At 44.5% G+C, this 24,770-nt stretch overlaps 1 protein-coding gene across 1 annotated transcript; it reads right to left on the bottom strand.

Moving 5' to 3' along the window:
- Positions 1-811: 811 nt before the first annotated feature.
- Positions 812-23,837, bottom strand: LOC6539014. Its single transcript, XM_002099480.3, has 9 exons — positions 23,344-23,837; positions 17,585-17,650; positions 8,422-8,803; positions 7,492-7,652; positions 6,663-6,864; positions 6,057-6,308; positions 5,047-5,990; positions 4,674-4,877; positions 812-1,858 (listed from the first exon to the last, which is right to left on the bottom strand). Exons 3-9 carry the CDS (start codon positions 8,796-8,798, stop codon positions 1,581-1,583), a joined length of 2,418 nt encoding a protein of 805 aa, XP_002099516.2. The 5' UTR covers positions 8,799-8,803; positions 17,585-17,650; positions 23,344-23,837; the 3' UTR covers positions 812-1,580.
- Between the last annotated feature and the right edge of the window lie 933 nt (positions 23,838-24,770).

Here is a 24,770-nt window from a genome sequence, read left to right as displayed (position 1 = left end):
ACTTTTAGCCTTATGGCACAGCATACACTATTCGGATACCGCAGTATTTTTCAATTAAGTGCAGCTTAATAGGGGCGTTTTATTCAACGTGGGGCACGACGCACATGCGTTCGCAACACCTCGCCAGTGACAGAGGGACGCGGCGGATGACATTCATGCCATGAAGATGGAGACGAGGCCCGACTGTGGAGACCGTGGAAGACATCTTCATTCGTTAAGGCGGCCGGCACACGTCTCGAGCGACACTCGGGTTTTCGCACATTTTAATTTCAACGTGATCATGATTAATCGACACTGCAGTGGCTCAGAATTTTTGATGTGGCCCACTATATTGTAGGACTGCGGAGTCGCGAATGGAGAACGATTGTGGCTGTAATGGCGTGCGTAGCTGGAGCGTTAAAGAGATGGTAACACGCCTGGTTAAGCTCGTTGCCATGCCGCCTCTTAATTTGATTAACACTTTTGTCGGACGGCCCCCAACTGAAAGATATCCACGTATGCGGCTATGCGGCATATGTGAGCCCTGCTCAAATTGCCGTGAAATTATCATAATTTCCTCGGGTGTCTTTCGCTTTGACAAACATCAATTTGGTTAAGCGGCTCTGCGAGTTTCTTCGACCTAATGCTAATGGAAAATGGTCGGGGTTACGGAAAACTGTTTACTTAATCAAAGCGTTAATAAATTTCGACATGCCTGCCCAACCACCGTAATTAATGTATTAATTTAGTGGCTGCCTGGCATGTGCCTTCTTTCACCAATTAAAACAGACAGCTTTATTTATGTTTAGACATTTATTAATAAATATTTTTATTTAGGCGTAAGGTTTATTGCATTACTTAATCAGTACAATTCGTTTATTAAATTTACGTTTATTACTCTTCATCTCTTCTTCTCCATTCTGCTTGAGATTAAACTAAGTCTCTCAGAAGTTCCTAATAACTAGCACCGCCTGTCGTCTCGGCGAATAAATAATAAAAAGTATGATTCGAAAATTAATAGTTAGGTTAAGAGGATTGTTGGGATCCGGAAATTTGGAAATGCCGCCCTGCACAGAAGCCTGGCGCAAAACATTTTGATACAAAATTATTTGGCAAACTTTGCGGGTTAATTGAGGACAGCAATATAGTTAATAATAAATAGTATAGTTATAAATGCATTACGCTCGAGGACATGAAGCAGATTTCTTACTAAACTTACAATTATCCTAACTTTCGCTAGAGAGTCGGTAGCTCTATAAACTTACTCGAATTTATCGGGTTCAATTTCCGTTCTTTTCTTGGCAATGCGCCGATTTAAAATGCTGGAATCTCCATTTTCCTGTGCATTTCCAGTGCATTTAAAAGCGCGCATTCTATTGTATCGTAAAAAAAGGGAGTCAAAACTCCGAGTGTAAACTAATCGTAGACTTAGTCTAGGCTGGATTAATCAAGGGTTCTCAATGATTTTAGATTTCATGTGTCGCTGCTAGGCGAATATTTTCTATTCAAGTCTCATCGAATCTTTTGAAGCTTTCGAGGCATATTGCGTTTGTTCCCAGCTAAGTGTTCCCGGTAAACAGCCAGAGCCACCCAGATCTCCCCTAGAACTGCTGTCCGTAGCGCCCGTTGATGCCGCTGTCGTAGAGTTTGCTCAGCGTGTCCTTGGCACTGCCCCCGTACGACGCTCCCGATGCCGAGGATCCGGCGGAGGAGTTGGGCGGTGGTCCGTACAGCATGGTGGGCGCTCCGTAGGTGATGGTGGGCGTGGGCTCGTGCTGGTATAGGTAGCGCTCCTTGCTGCTGCGGCGCTGCACGGTCTTCCAGATGCCAAAGATGCTCAACTGGGCCAACAGGAACAGGGCTCCGGCCATGATGAGTCCTGAAAGAATAGATTGCGAAAAAAACTGCTGTGATTTTTGGTTTTACAAATCAGTGGGAATAAACGAAAACAGCCGCCTCACTCTCAAAGTATTATTACACACACTGAAATGGAGCAAGCTCCCACTTTTTATTTCATTAAATCATTAATCTTCCTTTAGCCTAGGCCACTTGAGAATTAGAAAACTCGAATTCGCTCCAGATTGTTACTCGAGCACTTTAAAAAGGGAAGTGGGCCTCTTATCGCCATAAATCAAGGGGATTATCTCGAGTTACCGATCTAGTTCGAAAAGTTTCGATGGAAACTGGTTGCGGATAGCCGGCAAAATGCCGATAAGATCGCTTCGATGGGCGGAAAACCAGAACGAGAGGAAAAAAAAGGCAGAAGTGACCTCAGATCGGCTTGGTTATCACAGAAAACAAAAGTGGGCGCCACTTGACCCACTTCGAAGTGGACTGAAACCAAAGTAGAGGAGCGAAAAGAAGAATATAGCTCCAAGGTCCCAAGACGCAGAGTGACCAAGTGACCAAGTTTGACAGCAACAAGTTGAAGATAAACAAAAACAATGAGAAATAAAACAACGACAATTTAATGCATGAGTTGCATATTTCGGCACGGACTCGGACTCGGACTTGGACTTGGACTCTCTGGCTTCACTTTCTATACCCTAGACATCGCATGTTTCCCCGTTTGCCTGGGTTCTTAACAGTGCAACATGCCACATAAATAAGCCGGGCTCCAGCGGAGGAAATACGAAATACCGAACCACAGCCGGTAGAAATCGGGTGAAAGTGCCGCCAAACTCAAAGTCAAACTCAAACTCAAAGTCGAGCTGTGCTGCAGTGCAGTGCTCAAGTTGCATGCGTTGCTGCCTCTGCTGTTTTTGTCCAGTTCACGAAATCAGAATTTAAGAGCAACAGCGTCGACGACATGCCAGATGACTATCAGAGATTACTTGGTAGCATTGTTGTGGTTGTTCGTTCCTCAAATGACCATAAAAAGTAAGCCGAAAACAAATCAACAAACAAACCGAGAGCCACAACATCGTCATCATCATCATCATGATTTCCATGACTTGAATGAGTTTCAATAACAAAGTGCACGCACTTGAGACTTTTATTTATGTATTTGCCTCCGCTTTTTCATCGCAACAAGAAGACTACAATAACAGTAACAAAAAGCTTCAAAAGAGGAATCGACGAAAATATACAAAATTATAACAATTACTATAAACGGTCCACGAAGTTGTGGGAGTTTCGGGAGCAATGAGTAAACCGCGGCGCCCACAAAATGGTAAAGAATTTGATGAAACTGAAGCCAGAATAAATAGCAAGGAAAAGCGCTGAAAATCTCTCGAAATAATAAAGGTGTATCCAGATATCTGCTGAAAGGAGGCTCATAAAAATTAAACTGTATTAATCCAAAGGATTAACTCGCTGCGCAAGCCTTAAAAGCGAATTATTGATTCATTAAACGTACACATTTTCATTGAAGTCTATTGGAAACTTTGCCGTGAAGGGAACATTAAATTAAATAGCGAAACCCAAGAAAATTACTGAGTTCAAAATGATATAGAACTAATTCATCTACTTGATTTATTTTTTATGACTGACTGGAGTAACCGGGAATTAAGAGCACCAAGGAAAACTAAAATGGATTATTGATTAGTAGGAAATATAAATCTAGATTTAGCAATGCTTATCCCAAGATCTATAAACAAAAATCGAAAATAAACGACAATCTAAATCTATAACAATAAGTGTTGGTTAAGATAACCAAGCTTATGACTGTCAAACTGGCTATTAGGCGAAAAAATTTGAATTATGGAAAATTTGATGAAAGCGAAACTACACATCTGAACCTAGGAGTAATGTTACAAATTAGGTTCCTGAACTACCATAGAGTAGTATTAAAATGATTGACGTAATGGGAAAATTCCATTTCTAAATAAATACCGCTGCAGAATGTAAAGCGCTCATAAGCTTTCAGAAATTACAGGGTGTCGTTGATTCGGCGTTAAATTGCCGCTCTGCATGCCAAAGATGAAGGCCAAGATTCATCTTCTCCTGGGTGCACACGCACATCCAAGTTGGCCAGGTGATTTCAGTGGGCAATGTGTGCGGCAAATGAGCTTAAGCACAGGTAGAACCGTTGCTCTAATTGCTTCGGTTTGCTCGCCTCTGATCTGCCTTGAAATGCCTCGAAATGCCTGGAAATGCAGCGCGTAATTACAACTGAAATGTGCGCCTGATGTTTGGTGGTCCAGTGGAGTTTCATTCGTCAATTTAACGCTTCAACGCGGCCTGGAAATTGCTCCACAAAAGCAGTGACACTTGGGAGATGCTGGAGCTTTGGAGCTCGAGAGATCGAGAGCCCGGGAGCTGAAAACCCAGCAGCCATCTGGATGGACAACCAACTGTGCAGAAAGATTTTCGCGCCGCACGAAAACGAGGCGTGCAGAATCCTGCTGCACAGCATTGGGTGAACTAGTGACCTGGTCGTGAGCCAGCAGAGACACCAGGAACGAGCCAGTCCACCATCATAACACAGAACACGTTCTGGACAACGAAGAACCTAATTTAAGGCCTCTTGCTCAAGTCGGCAATGATGAAAAATTGATTCATTATCAAAATTAGCGAGCCAAGAACAAGCTGAGCGCCTCACGACGCGCGGAGGACACGATGTCGTCCAACTGCGGATTCGGTTCTGGCTTCAGCTCCTGATCCTCCAGCTTGTCTATGCAAATCAAGCTAGCTTTGATTTGCGCTTGATTGGGCTTTTTCACAGAGCCCCCGGAAAGGAACATCCAACTTACCATAGCCATTAAGGCAAGTGAGCTTGTCCTGGGCCACGCCCGCATAGGCCTTCTCGTGGGGACCGCTGTCATTTCCATGGGTAGTGGTGCCATCCTCTGGCTGGAAGCCGAACTTGTCTGTGATTTGTATGGACTGCATGAGCAGTATGTTATCATCCACAGGGCCCACATCACGACGGTGGCGTGTGCTGAGCAAGAACTCGACTGCAAGAAAGGGGAAATAACTTTTTAGTAAACATCGGTATCCAAACGAAAATATTCATAAGAAGCTCAACATCATGTAAATGATTATTTTATAAATTTTATAATTAGTATCGATTTGACATCTTTACTTCATCAGTCTGAGCAGTTAAATTGCACTAGAACTACTTACCTCCATCAGTTCCATTCAGCACCGATCTCTTCTTGCGCCCGTACGAAACCAAAGACTTGAGCTCTCCACTGGCGCCATCTTCGCTGTCGCAAATCACGGGTTCGCAGCGTGGAATGCAGGGCGTGACCAAGGCACGAAACTGGACCACTTCGCTCGAAGGAAACTTGAAGGCGTCGAACTGGGAGAGCAGCACCTTGCGATTTTGCGCCAGCTTCTGGATGGTGCCCATGATGTATTGGTCGGTGGGGCAGCCATTAGCATCGATCAGCGTAATCTCGGCGCTGTCCGAGCCATCCATGGCCACCAGTTCCCTCACGAAGATCTCGTACGGACTGTTGGGCTCCACGATCTCGAATCGCAGGGCAAGCGGATCCCCAACCTCTGCGATCCTCTTCATGTCGCTGCCATCTCGAGAGGTGATCTTCATGATCACATTGGGCGAATCAATGGTGATCTCTTCGCTCAGGGAGGACTCAATCTCTCCAGTTACTCCAAGGTCTACATCATTCAGCACTGTTTTGTTGGTCAAATCGTACTGACAGGAAACTGCGAGGCCAAGATCGGAGGAGGTGACAATCATGTCGTGATGTTGGATAACTATGTCGTTCATATATCTGCCATAAGCACTCTGGCGCACATTGCACTCCAGGTCATTGTAGCCCATGCGGAAGTCAAACTCCAAAGAGTTGTTCACGTTCACAGCGCAGGATTTGGGTGCTCCTTTGGCGTAAACCTTGCCATCGAACAGTTTGGACGTTCTAATCTTGGTGATCATCTCACCGGAGCGGCACTCAATGGATACATTGTAGCAGGCTGACAGTTCATAGGTAGCTGCCTCGGGCACATCCAAGTAGGGATCCATCACGTCGGTCAAGGTGGCGCGGCTGTGGTGCGACAGTCGGCAGACCATGTCTCCAGTGTCGTTGTAGTCGTAAGAGTGGCATCTGAACGGGATTACATTAAGTTGGCTATCAGAGAGGGCTCAAATTTTCGCCTAAAGAATACCCTACCTGTAGGGCGAGTTTAGGCAGAGATCGCGGCACTCGTCGATGGTGTTGATGTCCTGGTAAACCGAATCCACTGTCTTCAGGATCTTACCCGAAATCCTCTTGAACTCGCACAGTTTACTGGGCTCCTCGGCGCAATTGTTCTCCAGATAATCGGCTCCATCGTAGGGCTCCACACTTCCTCCAGCAGACAAGGTGATGCGGTCCATGTCGGACAGTTCACACAGACCCGAGTGGCGGTAGTAGTTCGCCGATCTGAGTGGATTGAGCGGTATAGGGCGGTATAGGGAAGAGTGAAGTGCAGAAAGCGAGTGGCGAAGGTAGTGGAAGAAAGTAAGTGGTACGAGAAGGAATTAGGAAAGATTGGCAAGTTTGAACGAGAGCAATGACATCGAGTTAAAGCGCTCGAAATCCTCAAGTGTTAGCAATGTTTGTCAAAATCTTAAAATGCTATAAAAATTGTTAAAACCTTTCGTACAGGGTGGTTATCAAGTATCAAGCCTTTTAGTACTAGTCACTTCATATGGAGTTTATATTGTCAGATAAACAAGACAACTATACATTTGAATTTAAGACGCAAGCTACCAAAGTAAAAGAATCAACACTCACCGGCATGTGAATTCGGTCTCCCCCAAGCAGAGTTCCAAGCAGTCGCGTCGCGACAGAACCGTCTGACTAGATTTGACGTGCTCCGGGAGGCGGTAACCTTGAACGCGATCGATGCACCAGGCCTTCGAGCAAGGACGCACGCCCAAACACGATTTCTGTGCGTAGATGGTGAAAACCGGAAACTGCGAGCGCGAAAGTGAACCTGAAAACGCAGAAATTGAGAAATGAAAAGTGGTTGCAAGGCGGAAGGCGGAAAAAGGGGGATAGGCAACGGCGATGTGCGTATTTTATGCGTTTTACGCACACGCCCCTTCACTGCGAAGTAACAGGCGTTGAGAAACGGGCAAAAGCCCCAGTCTTTTGGAGCAGAGTCAGCTGAATCAGCTGAAGCAGCCGAGCCACGACAACTGCATCGACATTCGAGATTCGACTGGGAAGGCTGAGGCTGCAGAAATTATGCGTTACTATGCCAAAAGCCAGTTTGCCTGCAGAATAGGCAAAAATCTAGTTTGCAGGCCGGGCCAAAAACCGCGTCGTGCGTAAAAGCAAGAGGCGTGTGCTGCTGCAGGTTCGCTTTTATTTATTTCTGTTTTTTTTTTTTTTTCCTTTTTTTTTGCGAACACGCGGGTGATTTATGCCTTCGGGCCACGACAACCGCAGCCGACCTGCATGAACTAGAACTCAGTAATTGAGTAAATGAATGAATGAACGGCCGAGTGGCTGTGTCGCTGAGCCGCTGAGTCGCCTGAATTATTGAGCTTTCTTTGGCACAAAAAAGAAATATAAAACAGCACACAGCCGTTTGAAATTCTCACACTTTCTAACTCACCTGGCAATTTATCGGCGGTCGTCTTGAACAGCACACACAATCCGGTTTCGTAGTTGACAGCGCTGCAGGACTCGTTATTTTGGCAGGCCTCCAAGCAGTCGGTTAGCATCAATGTGCCGGGCAGAGTGTCCAGCATTTTCGAGGGAGCCGAAAGCACGTAGCTGAAAGGCGAGGAAAGATGATTTATAAATTAGATCGATTCCCAGATTGCCGAATGATTTATGGTCCCGGTCCCACTAATAGATTCCCAATTCGATTGAAAACGAAAGTGGTCGGACATTCTTGCGATAGCGGGTATTCATTATAGACGGCTCAAAACAAAAGACTGAGGCAACGAACTTGCGGCAGGCGATGAGTTCGCTTGAGTTCGGTTCATGGATTAGTCACGTTTTAACCGAAGAGCGTCACTCCTACCGAAGCCACAATTTGCATATGCCAGTTAGCGGTGCTGTGGTGGTGGGATTCCCTTTGCTGGTTCCCTTTCTGGGTTCACCGTTATCGCGTCTTCTCTTCTTATGGAAATGTTAATTGGCCCAGATGTCGAGGTGCATTTCATTCGACATGAATAAACCTGTGGCCGGCCCATTGTGTTGTCGCTCAAAAATTCAAATTTTTAGAAGAAAAGCAAAAGTGAAAATAACAAGTGGCCATAAAATGTAATCAAGTTTCTATAATGCCGGCGGTTGCGCAAGCTGTGGGCTGAGTGAAACTCCGCATTGTTTTGTGACAGTTTTGAAAAGGTGGTGGTGTTCAGAGTAACATTTTCCATTCATTATGCAATACTTCATAACAATGTTTGTTTTTCACTAAACTGACTTGGATAAAGAGGCAATATCCATTTCTAATCTCTATTGCAATTCTTGACATGGTTTGGGAAACGGAGTTTGTGACTAAGTGCACAAACACCTTAGTTTTGAGAACTGAACTCACCCGGTAATAATCTCAAAGCCAATCATATCTGGATCGCAGTCCTCCTCCTGAGCTGTTGGCTTGTCCGTCTTCGCCTCGGGCTGAACCTCGATGGGCGTGACCAGAGGCTTGGGCAGTTCTCCGCTGCCGGCTGGAGCTGCAGATCCGACTGTGACCACCTCCTGGTCGCCCCTTCCTTCCGTGGTGGTGGTGCTGCTGGTGCTGGCGGGTGTGGAACTGCCCGATGAGGCGACTGCCGGCGGCGAGGGCGTTACATTGGTGCGCGGATTGGTCTGCTTGACCGGCTTGACAGGACGCTTTGTTTTGCGTGCGGCGCTGGCGGCGTCACTCGCAATTAGGCAGATCAGCAGCAGTAAGGTGCAGCGGCGTAGAAACATTTTGTCTGCAATTGAAATGGTACACGGTGTGAGTATGGTGGGTACCTGGTAGTCTGTGTGCTCCAAAGCTAAGCCCCCGGGGAGACGGCTAAATGTTAATTAGGCAACTAATTTCACATTACGCGCAACGTATGTAATTCCTGGTGTGCATTTTATTAGTTTGGCGTTAGTCTAAGCAGAAACTAGGGTTCCTCCACGGGGGCTTTGGAGGCTTTGGGGGCTTTGCTCGCCCAGGAATGAAAACGGAACGGAACTCTGTGTCTTCGATGCTATTCTATGGCATTCCATGGCATTCCCCCGGCCTTTCTGTGTTCGAGCTTTAATTGCTTGAGTTGTTCGCTGTGTGTTCGCAGCGTTTAATTAAAGCTACAGATGCGCTCGGGTCTTCCTATTGTGCATATACAATAACAGTTGCACCACCGACAATCAGAACAAAAACATTGCTGAGGCCCTCAGTGGGGCGAAGTTTTATGTGTGAAAAGCGCCGCCGCCTGGGAAATATTTCGGAGGAGTACTACGGAAAGAGAGTGTCTGGATGCGACCGGGCGTAGGTGGCACCATGCTGGGCCAAAACCTGGGAGACCGGGGAGATCCCAGAGCCCTGAAACACCAGGGGCCCAGATTTCACCTAGTATAGCTGTGCACTGTTCCAGATACATCAACTATATAGGTGCTTTCAGTCAGCTGGGATAATTAATATTATTACCAATGAAATATGAGCCCTTACATGCTCACCACATAATAAATTACCGCGAAATGTTTTCGTAAGGGGAACATATCTAAACCTAATCTTCGGAGCATAATGATCAGGCAGAAGTGATAATAAGTATTATTATAGAGTGGGTTGAACATATTTCTCGTGTAATCTCTTCTCATTTAAAATATGTGTTTAGGGTCATAACACTTTTATTGTTTCGGCTTTTCCTTTGACGCTTTAAAAGTACAGGACCTGTTTCGGCTACTACTTCTCATAAAGGCTCAAAGAGAGAAATGCTATTAAATTCGCAGATGAACCCACTCGAACTTTACTTAAGTACTTGCTGCAAGTACTTGGCATCTAGCAACATACTTATTATTATTGTTACACAATTTTCCTGAAGTCATTGACCAGTCGACATAGTAACTTGACTCTGCCATAACTCTCTGCTAATCTCTTATGCAATCTCACTTCAAACGCGCGAAACAATTAACACTTTATAGCTGTCGTATCTAAGATATATTCAAATGTTTCCGTTTTTCGCTAATACCTAAGTAACACACTATTTTCCGCAATTCGGCGTGAAAGTGAATTCAAGCTCTATCTCCTCTTCATAAAAAGGCAAGCGAAACAGACATTTTCATGTCGTTAAATATTTTTATGTCTTTCGGCTGCCGATCGCCGTCAAGAGTAAAACTTAAGTTTCACCGGCCAGCAGTAAAAAGACAAAGCAGTAAGAAATTCGAGATTCGCACTGCGCTGAGCCACCTGTGAGATAATCTAAAGTGTGGCTCATTATTTTGCGGGGAGACACAAGAAGAAGATTTAGCGGTTAATAAGCGGCTGCGTGAGAAAAGAGTTTCGTTCGGATTTTCCTGGCTTTTTGTACATTTTCGTATTAAACTCTACGGCTAGGCGTTTGTTTAATGTTTCGTCAGTTACATAATTAATTAGGAGCAGGGGTTAGCCGGAAGGTGGGTTGCATGCAAAACCAGGGCCACGCCCACACCTCGAGAGCCTCCTCCTGCGCCTGGTCGACTGCAACATCGGCTCACACATAAATTATGAAAACCAAACAAGAGTGGGGAGCAAGAACCGTTAATGTTAATAACATGCTTTAAGATACTGCACCAAAAACAATATGTGGCTAAAACCTGCAACCTGGAACCTGCAACCTGTAACCAGAACCCCTCGATCATCCCGGTGGTGCGCGCCACCATTCTTCTGCTCGATTGAACGGCAAAATGGGAAAAATAAAAAAAAAAACCAAAGAAGCTGAAGAAACCGAAGAATAAACCAGAGGCGAACTCATTACGGAACGCTCACTTCCACTTGCAATTAGTAGTTATATGAATGAATTTATGCTAATTATAGGCCTCGACAGACAACGCAACGCGCTTTTAATAAGCCACCGCGGGCCGAAACATTGACTTTGATTGCAGACCCATTCTTATCTCGTGGCTTTTTGGCTTTCTTGCTTTTCTCTGGCCCTTCCTCTGTGGGTTTTCCTTTCGATTCGGTTCAGTTTCACCTGCTAACCCACAAATGTAATGAGCCGTTGACCAAAGTGGACAGAAAAGCCAAAAGAAGAATGGCCCCACCACCAGAGGAACGGTAAACGTGCGTGTGTGTGGCATGCGGTTAACTCAAAATTCTGGATTCCGGGGGATTCAGGAAAAACGTTCTGTGGTTTCGTGGCACTTAGAATTTTCATGTGAGCGTAACCGAACGTAGGAAAAAAGGGTAGCTACATTTTAATTAACCAGTTGCTGTAATTTGTGGCCAGTCAAATCTTTTTTTGGTCTTTTCCGTTTTTCTGTTATTCTTTTCGTACTCTCTGACTTTTGGTTCTTCAATGGCTGATGATTTCCCCCCGACGAGCTTAGATATGTCTATCAATTTCACTAATTGAACGTTAACCAGCCGCCGCATCGTTGCTGGAAGCGGTTTTCCATCTATCAATCATGTAAACTACTCTGCGATTCCAATCGAAGAGAGATACAATTTGGTTAGTTATTAGGTGAGACCGGGCCATTGGCCATTCGCAGTTGCTTCCTAGTTTCCAACAATTCTTCCTTGTTAATGTCTGGCTCATAAACAAAAGACTCACGGAACGAACTAAGCATGTGTGTATGGTGTCTATGGTGCTTTGATTGAGGCCTAGGAGTTTCTATCAAATTTGCTAATGGCTTTTCGCCCCGACTCTGCAACTCTGTGGCAAGTGAAAACAAAAGATGAACTCATTTGCCGATGCAAATCTAATTGAAAACGTTTAGATTGAATTCGATTCGCTTTACTTTGCCGATCGAAAGGTCAGCCTACCCCATCTTGCCGCTTTTCAATATAGTCAATACAAATTTCTCTAGTTTCGTATGCTGGTTCCCACAGTAGGCATAATATTTTCGATCGGTCGGGTCGATTTGAATTTATGCCAACTAAATGCCAAATGCTAATTGACTTTGCAGCTCGAAGAAAAAAAACACTTTCTCAGTAGAAAGAAGGAAAAACTTGACTGCAGGCTTACAATGCCAGTCGGCCTGAGCATGCATAATAAATGTGGCCTGCCGAGAAATGAGTGCTCTCTACCAGAAGGAAGCAGCATATTAGCACTGGAGTCGCCGAGGCGGCATTATCATAAACTAAATATAGCAGCAAATATCAATTTGATTGTGCGCTGGCCGAGAGCGCACAAATTGAGACCGGTGCACAATGGCGGTTCAGTCCAAAGAGTTGCAGACTTGAGGACTTGCAGACTGGAGTCTACTAGCCGAAGACTAAAGACCAAAGACCGGGCCAAAACAGGCATTGTGTTGGCCAGCGCAAGTACCGTTGAGCTTTGCCGCATGTCCGGCTGCTGGCCAGTGATAAATTATCACTGTTGGCCGGGCCATTACTTTTCGGAAATGTACGAGGTGAGCGACTGCAGTGGCTCAGCACCAACACCATCACCAGCACCAGCACCTTAGCCACCTCGCCAATAAAATGGGATTCAGAATGCCCATACGATGAGAATGCGCTTTTGGCCGATGGGCAGGCGGTAACCGGAGATAAACAGCCTGCTTTTGCCAAGGCGTTGGCGTTTATTATGCAAATATCTTAGCCTTAACGTAAGGCCGCAAATTAATATTGCTCAGCTCGGAGCTGCAACTGCAGAACAATGTCGCATTCATTTAACGGCACTTGGCTGATTGTTATTTAAAGTTCAGTTCATAACAATTGCTGCAGACTGCTGCTGAGTGCGGCTGAGTGGTGCTGATGCTCTGACCGACCGCTTCGCAATTTACTACTTTTGCATAGTTAACAACTTGATTGGTAGCACTGGGCCAGCTGACATTGAAATGTAGGCCTTGCCATCATCGATGCCCGCCAATGATTGCTGCTGATGTTGTCGTGGTTGTCTTCTTTGTGTTCTCCTCGCCACTGCTGTCATGCTGCATAAGTGGAGAGGACTGGTTGTTGCTGCCTGTTGCATAACTAACAATGTTTAGAGCGCATAAATACATGGCCACGGCCACAAGAACACCGTATTGTGGACTACGGAGGAGAGCGAACTCCATCTAACATCTAACATCTAACATTCAGAGTAACGGAGTCCCGCGCAAATGCTCATGACATGCAAAGGAATCTCAGTTATGTTGTGGCGGGGCGTGTTTCCCCCTAGAATCCCGGGATGCATCCCCAGCCATTTAGCAATGCAAATTGCGTTGTTTAGTTTATAGATAATGTCATTCAGAATGCTCTCGCACAAGTATCAGAAAAATGCTTAAGGAACTCGGCGCGATACAGAACAAGTTCGCTGCCAAAGCAGCTCGATAAATGCCCCTGATAAGGCTGAAGAACGACAGTTGGCATGGAAAGTATAGGTAAATGTACGGGTAGCATTCTTTGGCTGCATAATATCGATTTTGATTGGTGAATTGGCTTCAGTTGCGATCTGTGGTATGTAAGTAGAGGAAGCATTTGGATTGACAATTTCCAAGCTCTCTCCATTCACTCTGTATATCTAGAAGAAATCTATTTGGATTTCTTTGTTTCAAGACAATGTCAAAACATTCATCATCAAAGATCCCTAGGATGGACATTCATGATCATTTGTGGCACATGTGGCAGAAATATCGTAGATGTACCATCGTAAATGTGCCACTTGGAAACCCATTAAAAAATACGCGTCATCAGCTACATCTTAATCTTCATCAGAGCGAGTGGCACTTTATGGTCATAAGCCAGGCAATAAACACTTGAAGTTCTTTTCACTTTTTCTCGGCCGTTGATATGCTTTAGGCCCCTTGCAACAGCGGCCACTAATCGCCTCATAAAAACACATTTTATTTGATCTACGTGACAAAACGAACTTTGTGGCGAGAAGTGCAAGCGGTGAATCCGGTGAAGGTACCGGAGAATAGAGAGTTCTTTGGGACATGTGGCCAAGTACATTTCGCTTTCTGACAGCCCACATTGTGGTATTCCGGCCTTCACCTGGCCATTCTGCGTTCCATTGTCCGATGGCATCAAATTCTACTTGAGCGTTAATTCGAGTCGATAAAAAAGCGTTTAAAAGCAAACAATAATGAATGCTAGTTGCTCTGTGCGCGGCCGGCTATTAGAAATTCTAGAAAACTGGCGCAAGTATACACAAGTGAAAGAAAGCCGGCCAGAAGTAAATTAAATGGCAACTGAAAGGCAAAAAAACAATGGAAAAAGCATGCTTTTTCGAAATCGAATGCTCTGTTGGCACGTGTCGTCATGTTGGCTTTTCTCGTTTTTTGGAAAATTCTTGGGGGAGAGATTCATAACCGCTGACAGTCAAACATAAATCCCGACAAAGCCCGAAAAGGAAACGGCCGAGAGACAAGAGGAAAAACAACCCGTACAAAATCTAAACAAATTGAAAAGCGCACGCCAAAGTCGCATCATCATCATCATCGAGAGCTAGAAAACTGGACCTGGAAATCTGGAAATCAGGTCGCTTGGCGGTCGCGCCTCCCACAGTCATATGATTTATGCCCAGTTAACTGTTCACCCACCGACCGCCCAACCAACCAACCACCAACCAACCAACCAACAACAACATAGTAACTCATGTGTGCGTTGCAAATTTACGACTCAATCAAATGTAAATTGCAAGAATTTTTGAACTGAGCCGAGCTGCACCTGTTGGGGGTCTTTTCCTGGTGACCCAGTTTCCCAAGGGGAAAAACGGTTATAAATTGCGTGAAAATGCATTACGCAAGTACAAAAGGCTGCGAATGGTGGCGGCAACATCATCATCCACTGCCAACAGTCAACATTCACAATGTGCAACAATGTGAATTGGCCGCTCCAGTTTTGCTGGCTAATTTATGCAACATTTGTTCACTTGGCAGGTGGAAGCTGTCGGCGCACGTAACTGTCAACATGGCGCAAACTAACTGTAAACTGCATATGCCAACAACCACCCACTGCAGAAAATGGAGCCGCCGAACCACTGAGCCATTGAGCCAACAACCCACCAACCGACCGAACCACCTTTTGCCACTTTTGCCACTGAACCACCGACCGCGGAGCTAATTGTCGACGCTTTTTGCATTTAAGCCAATTTGCGTTCACATTGTGGCCCGTCTGGCTGCTGGAAAACGGCTGCCATCTAAATATCTAAACTCGAAGCTAGAATTCTGGCCAAGATCTCTACTTTCAGCCATATCTTCTCCGTGTATTTGGGCCGATTAGAATGTGCCATTAACCCATTTGCGAGCGTTGGTTTGGCGCTTTGGCGTTTGGCGTTTGGGCGCGAAAGATGCACATAAAATGGACAATTTAAATACACAACGAAGCTGGCCAGAAATTCGAATGACTAATTAAAGATAACATTGATTAGTTAACGACACACGTTTGTTTCTTGCTAAAAGTTATGATAGGATAGTTTTATGATAGGTGCTCAGCAATCGCACATACGAAAGTGATCTGCATTTAAGATTACTTGGATTTATAACTATGCACTATTCGATAGTGTAATTTGTTTCTTATTTGACCAGTTATTATAATAAACTCTCATATAAAACATATTTGAAAGCCTCTGTGGAAGTATCATATTTCTCATATTTCATCTATCTACCAGACGTTCCTTTTGTCGTTTTAAATACCTTTCCATCTAGTCATTTGTCAACAAGTTTTGTGTGCACAACAGGTACAGGCGGACCAAAGGATGAATGGCAGGCACTTAAATATGTGGCACTCAAGGGGTTAAAAGCGGCTTACGGCAGCTAAGACAACAATCATTCAAACAAATAAACATCGCGGGGAAACAAACAAGTTTTGTGTTGGCCAAACAGCACACTGGCCTAAGCAAACAGAAGCAAAACAATTTTAGTTTGGCGTTGGAATGGGAATGGGATTTGTTTGTTTGCCAGATGGATTGACTGATTGATAGACTGACGGACCAAATGACTGGCCAGTGGCTATTGCTTTGCAAGCCTTATGATTTCGCCTTTGCCGACGTTGCGCTAATTTGTTGGCATCCATCGAGTGGAATTGGCCAAGACAGGAAGGCAGCAAAAAGCTAAGCTGCAGAGCGCTGAAGAATCTGGCAGGCAGACAAACGCTGCCGCCGCAGACTGTCTGCAGAATTCCAGGTAATTCTCCGTTTGATTTATTAACCATCATTACACACATTCGATGGCCGCTGATCTTTCGCTGCTGCCGGGCAATCAGAATCAATATCTCAGCATCACAGTTGGACTTCCGGTTTCGGGTTGCAAGTTTCAGGTTGTTGCGGTTCAGGTGTTTGTATTTATTTATACCCACCATTTGCCACAGGAAGAGAAATCAAGTCCTTTTCGGAAAGGAAGCGGATCGTAGCGGACTTGTATGGAGCCATAAATAACCACCAAAAAGAGAGTCAGTAGCCCAATTGGCCACGTTATATATATAGAACGTATCGCATTATATAATTTGCACTGGCCAAGATTTATGGTCCGGCCACAGTTGCCATTTGTGGCAATCGCTTCCATTTCGAATGCGTCTTTAAAACGCAATAAATATTAAAGCCGCTGGTCCTCTGCGTGCAGTTTATTCACTTTATTCAGTTTATTCGCGCTGCCGTGGCCGTGGCCGTGGAATTGTATCTGCCGATAGGCAGCAACGCGAAAATGCTGCCAAGAAAGCATCTCAAAAGTGGAACAGGCCAACGGCATGCAACATTGGCAACAAGGCAACAAGGCAGGGAGAGAAAAGGAGAGAAGCAGAAGCCACGACAACTGAACTGGGCTCCCTCTCCCTGGCATTTCTGTTCTTGGCTAACAATATTCATTGCACAATTATGCCTTGCCTGATTCCTATACCTGATCTTAATGCTTTATATGGACAGCTAATTTATGCAGTGTCTGCACGTCAGTCAGCTGGCGGAATTGGTATATATAAGAGTACGTATATGAGGGGCCCCAGCCCACGCCAAATTATTTGCTATTTAGTCAAACATCAGCCTAGTTGGCGGAGAACCCAAAACTGGGTCGCTGCTATGCACTGGAATGCACCTAAACGAATCTCACTCGGTTGACCTTGTAGAAGAATACCAGAAGAATTGAAAAGCCCATCCTTATCTTGATTATATTAGCTACGGCGTATTTCATGTGCTGCTAACGCACTTCCTCTTACACTCACTTGATTTCTTTAATTTATTTTTTAAGCGATTTGAAAATTTGAAAAACCTCTCAGGTAAATGGCGTCGGTATCAAACTTTACGACCAAACAAGAGCATTTTCTTGGCTGCATTTTCCACTCCGGGCCCCCATAAAACGCACTCGTTAGAATTTTATGGTTTTGTTTCATCGTTCTCACTTCGTTTTACTGAAAATTTAAATGTTTCCCGTTCTATAAAAGCAGACACCTTCCGGTCGCATCGAAAAGCGGTCATGGTTTCGGCTCGATCCTCGATCGTTTCCGTGTTCTGGGAATCGGCCTATGCATAAATTATTGTATGGTGTCAACTGGATGGCCTATTAAAATACACGAGAATCCTGGCGGTTCTTATGTAGAATTCTCATCCTATTGCGACTCTGGGGCTCAGACACTCTGAACTTGACATAACCCTGGCCATATTTGATTTGGCACATACCTTAACTGTTTGCTCTCGTGTCTTCAATCCTCTAAAACTTCAGATCGGGTCTTGTTGTCGTTGTATCTGTAAGGCAAACAAATGCAAATTAGTTAAATATTTGCCTACAACAATGGGCCCGGTTTTGAGCCACAAACCCACTTAAAGCTAAAGTACGGGCGATACAGATCAAGGCATCTGCATCTGCATCTGCGGCAATTGAGTTTAGTGTGACAACGTTTAATGTGAAAACGAGAACTAAATAAATAATGTTTACCGCTGCGAGGCAAGGGAAGGCAGACAAACAATGAGATGCAGCGATAATTTCATTAAAAGAGAGAAAACTTAGGGAGATAGCTATACTCTATAGTGGCTGCAGCGGATGGATGGTTGGATGTTGTATCCGTCTTGACGTCGAGCGCTTATCTCGAGTTTGAATCGTCAGCAGGTGACATTGAAGTAATTTACTTGCTGTTGCCAGTTTCCACCGCTACCCACACAATTTATTTGCAACTATTTAAGCGACGAGCAGAAGGAAGCCAAGAAAGCCAGGCTAAAAGCAAAGAAGCAGCAAGCTAAAAACCAAAAAACCAAGCCAGGCCAGGTAAACCAAGCCAGAGATCTTGGCAAGTATTATTCGCCAGGGTCTCAGTCACTCAGAGAACTTGGATTTTTTCCCGGAGCCAGAGCTTCTTCTCCAGCTTCTTGCTTTATTATTGGCTGACAGTGGTGTCGTTGTTGTGGCAGTGGTTGTCGTTGCTGCAGTTGCTGCTGCTGCAGCTTCTGCTTCTGCTGCTGCTGCTGCATTTCGCATTCCATGCTAGCGAAAGTTGACCTAGTCGACGATCGCGGTTTTTGTTTCTGTCGTTGGAGGCGGCAGGGGTTGCAGCTCGGCAACTCGAGGAGGTAAAAATTTGCTTATAAATAACGAAATTAAATATGGCCAAAAGCCAAATAACTCAACTAGCAACTAAGGACTACCACATTTACCGGGCACACTGGGAAAATGCATGATCAATTGGCTGATTTAGCCTAGCATTCTGTACCATTATTTAAATATTATTTTTAATGCTTCATATATGTCCATAACTCCTAGCAAGAAATCGAAAGATAATTTAGTCTTTAAATCTGAATTTTAAAGCAAGCGTTTGCTTTCTTTCTGTGCAGCCATTTAACTTGGAAATTTGCAAAAGTTTCTCCCGGTCAATCTGTACTGTATTCTACCGACTACGATATCAACTAGCAACTAGCAACTGAAGACTGAAAACATTTGCACAATTAACTATGCAATGCACGCGCCCGACTTCGATGCTCCCGATGCTCGTTTCTTTTCGGCCACTTTCTTTTGGCAGTTTTAAAATGCAAATTGTTTTGATGATGGAGTGCCAGGCATTCTAATCAACTGGAGATTTCCGCAAGATCTTCAACTCTTACTTTCGATCTGTATCAGGTTACCCCCTTCTACACCCCTGTCGTCAGCAGTTTGGAAGAACAAGAGGTTTCCGCTGGCGGCGATGAAAGAAAGAACTACAACAGGCGGAAGCCTCAGCCTCTCAGACATTGAACTGTAACACTTTCTATTGGGGTCAGTCAAAAAAACCAACGACCAAGCACCAACCACCAACGAACAATAATAAAAATGCCATTGAATGGGTGTAGAAGCGGCTAGAAAAACTCGTGGTTGGTTGGCTCATAAAGGCGGACAGGCATGCATGGCCGGCACAATGGAAAAATGCCCGAAATGCCAGGCACGTTGCCTGTTCCAGCGGTAAAGAAAGATCCACTAACTCTGGAAGTCCAGCCTATTAATGTAATTCTTCTCCCAATCTTCAGACTCTTCTTTATTTTATTATACACACCGCTGAACTAAAACGCATGCAATGTCAAAATGTTAATAGCACTCAATGGCATCCACCGGCTTTTTTTCCCGCCTCCCTGGATTGGGGGCTCCTATAGAGGAGTGGAGGTCTTGTAGGTCTGGGGGTCTGCGGCGCTTTCTTTTGTGCACCCAACCAAGATTTTTGTCACGATCCCCAGACTTTAACGTTTATTGGATTATTGTCATTAAATTTGTTTGGCTTCGCGCAAAGTCTTGAAAGCGAAATCCGGCCGGGAGAAACTCCGCAGAGGGTTGGCAGGGAAGGTCTTCGCCATGAGTCAGAGGTCTGATCTTTAGAGGCGCTACTCGTCTTGCAGTGACCTTGGGCAGAGGTCACGTATTGAATGTTTAAAGGGATCCGATTCGGTAGATTTAATTTGAATTTATTTTAAGACAGTATCACTTCTGCTAACCTGTTCTGTTCTAATCTTTAGCTATTCGGTTGCTCATTTCTTCATATTACCTTTATTAATTTATTCTTGTGTTTTGCTTATGCTTATTAGTTTTATAAATGATGTGTTCTTTGCCTGACTCGACTGATCTTCGTTTGGCCAGCAGATGCCCCAATCACATGCCTAGATCCTTCAGCCGACTTTTACTTTTGCTCCCAGGTAATTGGCGCTTTTTCTTTTCGACATTATCATTGGCGGCAGAGAGACAAATATGTATGAGGCACCGCATCCACATATCCATCGTCGAGCCAGCTGGCAAATGTCAAAGTTTAAGTAAATACAAACGCCTTGGCATTGGCATTGGCATTGCGATGGCGATTGCCATTTGGTCGTGCCAGATGGGTTTGAGTTTGAGTTGCACCCAAAGCGTTTTGCGCCTCCTCTGGTTCGTATTCGTATTCGCGCATTCGATCGGCGACAATCACAAGGCTTTTTGAGGGGAAAGACGTTTTTATTTATGGCGAAGGAAGCCGAACAAGCGAAAGTCAAATTCTTCGGCGATTATTTCTTGCTGATTTTCGGCGGCCGCTTCTTCTGTCTGAAATCGTTTGCCCAAACTATGGTGTCATTTATCCCCACCTCGGGTTCATTTTCCTTCTTTTCGAATTTTTCTTTTTTATTTGGATATCGGATTGCCTTCAGGCAGCAGGAGGCGGTGGAAACTCCTGCCATTGTCTTCGCCTGACTTTGGGTTCATTGATATTTCGAGTGTGCGAAAAGTGAAACTCCCAATTGTCGATGTCTCTGTCTGTGAACTTGGCTCAGATATCTTAGCCCCTGGCTGCTGCCAACGCTGCCAATGCTGCATTTGAAAGCTTTTTACTTTTCGATTAAATTTCAATTAAAATATTACGGCAATACAAACCAAACGGCTGCAAAACACTTTCACACAATCGCAAATTATTTCGGGCAGCACTTCTGAACGAATTAGCCAAACTGCATGTCTTCAAATCGGACACTTTTCAATGAAAGCGAATCAAGTGCGAAACGAGCCAGCATTTTGATAGACAGGTTGTGCTGTTGCCATGCTATTAGCCTCTGGAGATATGGCTGCGATCTGAAGGCGACGAACAGGGCGTATACTTAATAAGTGTAATTCACATGATCAAAATGGTTTGATATGGCCACGCAGAATCGTGGGATAAACTGTACTGCCAGCCAGATAATCTTCTCGGGGGAAATGCGATGTGTAGAAAGCTGCTCTCATCGGATGATGATATCATCAGCCAATTTCCTTCGATAATTTCTCAACCTAATTTCGTGCATCTTGTGCATAAATTATCATGAAGCCAATCTAAGATCAAGCGGCATTAGCCTCAAAAAAGGTGCCGAAATAGTAGAAGAGTTAATCGCTGGCCAAAGCCAAATGCAAAGCAATCCAAACAGTTATGTTATTTCCCATCCGTCGACCATTGTTGAGTAAATCTGTGCTAATTGCCAGGCCAAACAGTCAACTGACCCAAAAGTTGACAATCGCAAATAAACATAAATGGTAATTGGGCACGCCGAAAACCAAACAGTAAAACTGTTGGCCCAAATGAGGCTTACAGATGGCAAACTCTTGGAAAGGTGACTAAGAAGACAAAGATTTCTTGGCAATTGAAAATGCGACAGTCCATCAATCAATTATCTTGGTTAAACTGAAACGGAAGCGGTTTTTCTGCCTGACAATCACAGTCGCAATCTTAGTCAGTCGCTACTTAGAATCCATTTCGCGATTTCATCTCGGCGACTACGATGATTAGCCATTGATGACCACTGTCAGCCGCAAAAGTAAATTACAAAATAGAGGGAATAGAAAAAGCATAAGCGCACCGCACATAGCCAGCCTGCAAGGTAGAAATCAAATGCAAAAACGAACGCGCGGACCTGCGCCAAATGTCAAATTAAATCTATCAATTTCACGGCAGAATGAACGCCCAAATGCGGTGGGTCTCGTATGGAGCCCGAGCCCATATAAAATCCGCATGGCCAGACATTTGAAATTGCTTTGCTGACACCAAAGTGTGTGGGGAGTGGCCAGGTGGTGGACGCAAGATGCTTTAGATACTAGATGGCTCTGAGGCACAGCTGGTCTGGCTGCTACCTGGTGTTGTGGCATTTGATGTTGCTTGCCCGTAATTGCAATGGGAGAACTTTTTGCAGAGGCTAATCAACGCTAACTGCAACAAACAAGCTGGACAAACAAACGCAAATTGTTTTTTAAGGCACGGAAGCCCAGGCCTCGGCGAATATTAAATGCACATGACAAATTGCCAAGCCGAAGGCAAAGGCTCCTGAAGATTCTCTTTCTACATCATGGTTTTCTTGCTTCTTTCTTGCCATTTGGCGGCAATTAAAGCGCACGCTTCGTCTAATCAACAGCGACTGGCAGGCTGCGTAAATGAATAGCTGCCAGGCGAACGAAGGCTGTGTTGTAACTGTCATGTCATCGTGATGATGCCAACTCCCTAGCTTTGCTTTCTGGCCCACAACTGCAGAGCCCTGTCAGCCCAGCCAAAGCCCAGTCATGGCCAGGGCAATTATTGCGGGCAAATTTAAATACCAGCTCCCCGAAGATCCCTAGCCAGCTAGCTAACCAACACGGTAGCTGACATTCAATGGATCATTTCAGCCGGTGGTCTCTGCGCTTCTCGGGTTCTTTGGCTTTAGCCTGGCTCTTCAGATCTCCGATCATCATCGCCTTTTATCAGGGTCGCGGTCCTGCTCTACTATCTTTTTTTCGCACTCTTTGGTTGGGAGTTCTATTCTGACACGTTTCATTGTGGATTTCACACCACATCTGGGGCTTAATTATTTTAATTGCCCGACTTGTGTTCTCTTTTAATTATGGGGAATCTAGATTATCTTTAAAAGACAGCACAAGACAACGAAACTTAATGAATCTGTTGCCAATTAATGCAAATGGAATGGATGCCATCACAATTGCACTCTGGGTACATTATTTTTAATTGCAGCGAGTCTTGAAAGGATTTGGTCAATGTCTTCACATTAAACATTTTTTCTGCAGCTCAAATTCAAAACATGTGAAATAATTTCACTTAATGAGTATTTAAATTTCATAAATGATCTAACGATCCCTTAATCCTTATGTGAAGTTTTTCAAAATGACATTTAATTCTGTATATTTTTATATTCACAGTTATATATTCGTCTGTTATCTAAGAGGAAATATTCAAGGAAAAACAACTTGCTAAACTTGTGGCTAAAACAAATTTAAAAAATATTTACGATTACGCAGGTAAGTGAACCGCTATTAAAAGCACTTGAAATATTTATTTTGAACTCAGTGGGGATTGGGAAATTCTGTAATCAATCGAGCCAAGGTTGTTCCCAAAGCAGATTGTTCAAAGAAGAAGGAGATTTCTTGCAGATCACTGTTTCTGAATTTCTTACTTGTCATTGCGCATAATACGTGTGTGTGGTAAAAGTTAATAATAAACACTCACTTGGCCAGAATAACTTGCAACTGCAACTGTAACTTGGGGTCGTGAGTTCTGGAAGTGACCGAAAAGTATCCTTTCCTTTCGGATTGTCTTGTTCTCCTGCCTTTTTCGGCTATCGATGCTGAGTCACGCTTCACTTTCGAGATGAGTTTTATTCATGTATGTAAATGATCACTGTTTGCTGATTACACACATTGCACATCGGTGGGTATTGAATGTTGCACTTGACTTTGACTTTGCTTGCAGGTTGTTCCTCGTCAAAGCCGCGATTTAAAGTTCCTTGAAACGCGATTCGGTGCTTTTGTGATTTTTATTTTTTTTTTGGATGGCAAGTCGCGAGATCGCTGCGAGCTTGACCGTCGAGAGTTGACCGAATAACTAAAGCAAACTCCGGGCTAATCAGTCGTTATATAAGTTGCTCACGGAGGAGTTTTGAGTTCTTCAGCTGCTTTTCTTTGGCTGCCTTGCTGCGCTGCTCGCGTGCGTTCGCCTTGACAATGGCCAACGATATAAAGTGCTGCCGAGCATAGAGCTCAAAAGAAAGCCAAAAAACACACAAAGCGGTCGAGCAAAGAAAGCCAAAGAAATGAGTGGCAAACACAAACGGCTCAAAGCCAAACTCTCGTTTGAGTTTGAGTTTGTGTTTGAGTGAGTAGTGAGTTGCTGTGGGGAAAAGCGAGTGGGTAAGTGAAGTGCTGGCTTTTGGTTGCATTTCTCTCGGCCTCACGCTCTTCTGGGGCTCTCTTCGCTTCAGGTGCTCTCTTCTGGGGCACATGTGGCATGTTTCATTGAGTTCCCCAGCGCGGTCCATTCATAATTTCGATTACCAAATCCCCCGGCTGAAACGGAACCAGGAGGGTTCAAAACGGGCACACACGACGTTCAATATCATTAATTAAATTGGAATCAGTTCTCGAGCTGCGAGCTGCGAGCTGCGAGCTGCGATCTGAGGAGGAGATCGAACTGGAGAGCTAGAACCGGGGAAAAATCAATTTGGCCCATGAGATCGCACTTAGTCGAGTTATTGGTACATGAAAATTATGATATTACTTCTTGGCCAACTTGAATTCTCATTTTTCTCTCGTCTTGTGGTCAGCCAGGCAGTGTCGTGCGTTTTATGCTCCATAAAAGCTGTCCAGCACCGCAGTTTAAATGAATTAGGAGCCCAAAACGAAGTCAACTTGAATAGAAAGGCGCAGCAGAACCGAGGAAGAAATCAAAACGTCCATCAATTGATCACACAGCAACTCACGATGCCAAAGAAAGTTACAGTTTTGTTGGACAGCGCAGATAAACAAATAGTTTAATAACATTTCTATTGAGTCATAAACATGTTAGGCTCATAAATTGAACGATTGGAACGATCATCCAATGTAAACACAGTCGATCACAAAACAATCGATACAAAAGGCCACCGAAAAATGAATCAA

This window comes from Drosophila yakuba, chromosome 3R (genome assembly GCF_016746365.2).
Source record: "Drosophila yakuba strain Tai18E2 chromosome 3R, Prin_Dyak_Tai18E2_2.1, whole genome shotgun sequence".
NCBI lineage: Eukaryota > Metazoa > Arthropoda > Insecta > Diptera > Drosophilidae > Drosophila > Drosophila yakuba.
Note: the sequence above shows the minus strand (reverse complement) of the source record. Positions and strands in the feature narration are given on the sequence as shown.

Bases quoted from the DNA above. Each gene is read 5' to 3' on its own strand.
- LOC6539014 (XM_002099480.3), bottom strand. From the start codon at position 8,798: ATGTTTCTACGCCGCTGCACCTTACTGCTGCTGATCTGCCTAATTGCG. The intron at 7,653-8,421 runs GTGAGTTCAGTT...CTCGCCTTTCAG, and splicing joins GGCTTTGAGATTATTACCGG to CTACGTGCTTTCGGCTCCCT. The intron at 1,859-4,673 runs GTAAGTTGGATG...CTATTCTTTCAG, and splicing joins CACTTGCCTTAATGGCTATG to GACTCATCATGGCCGGAGCC.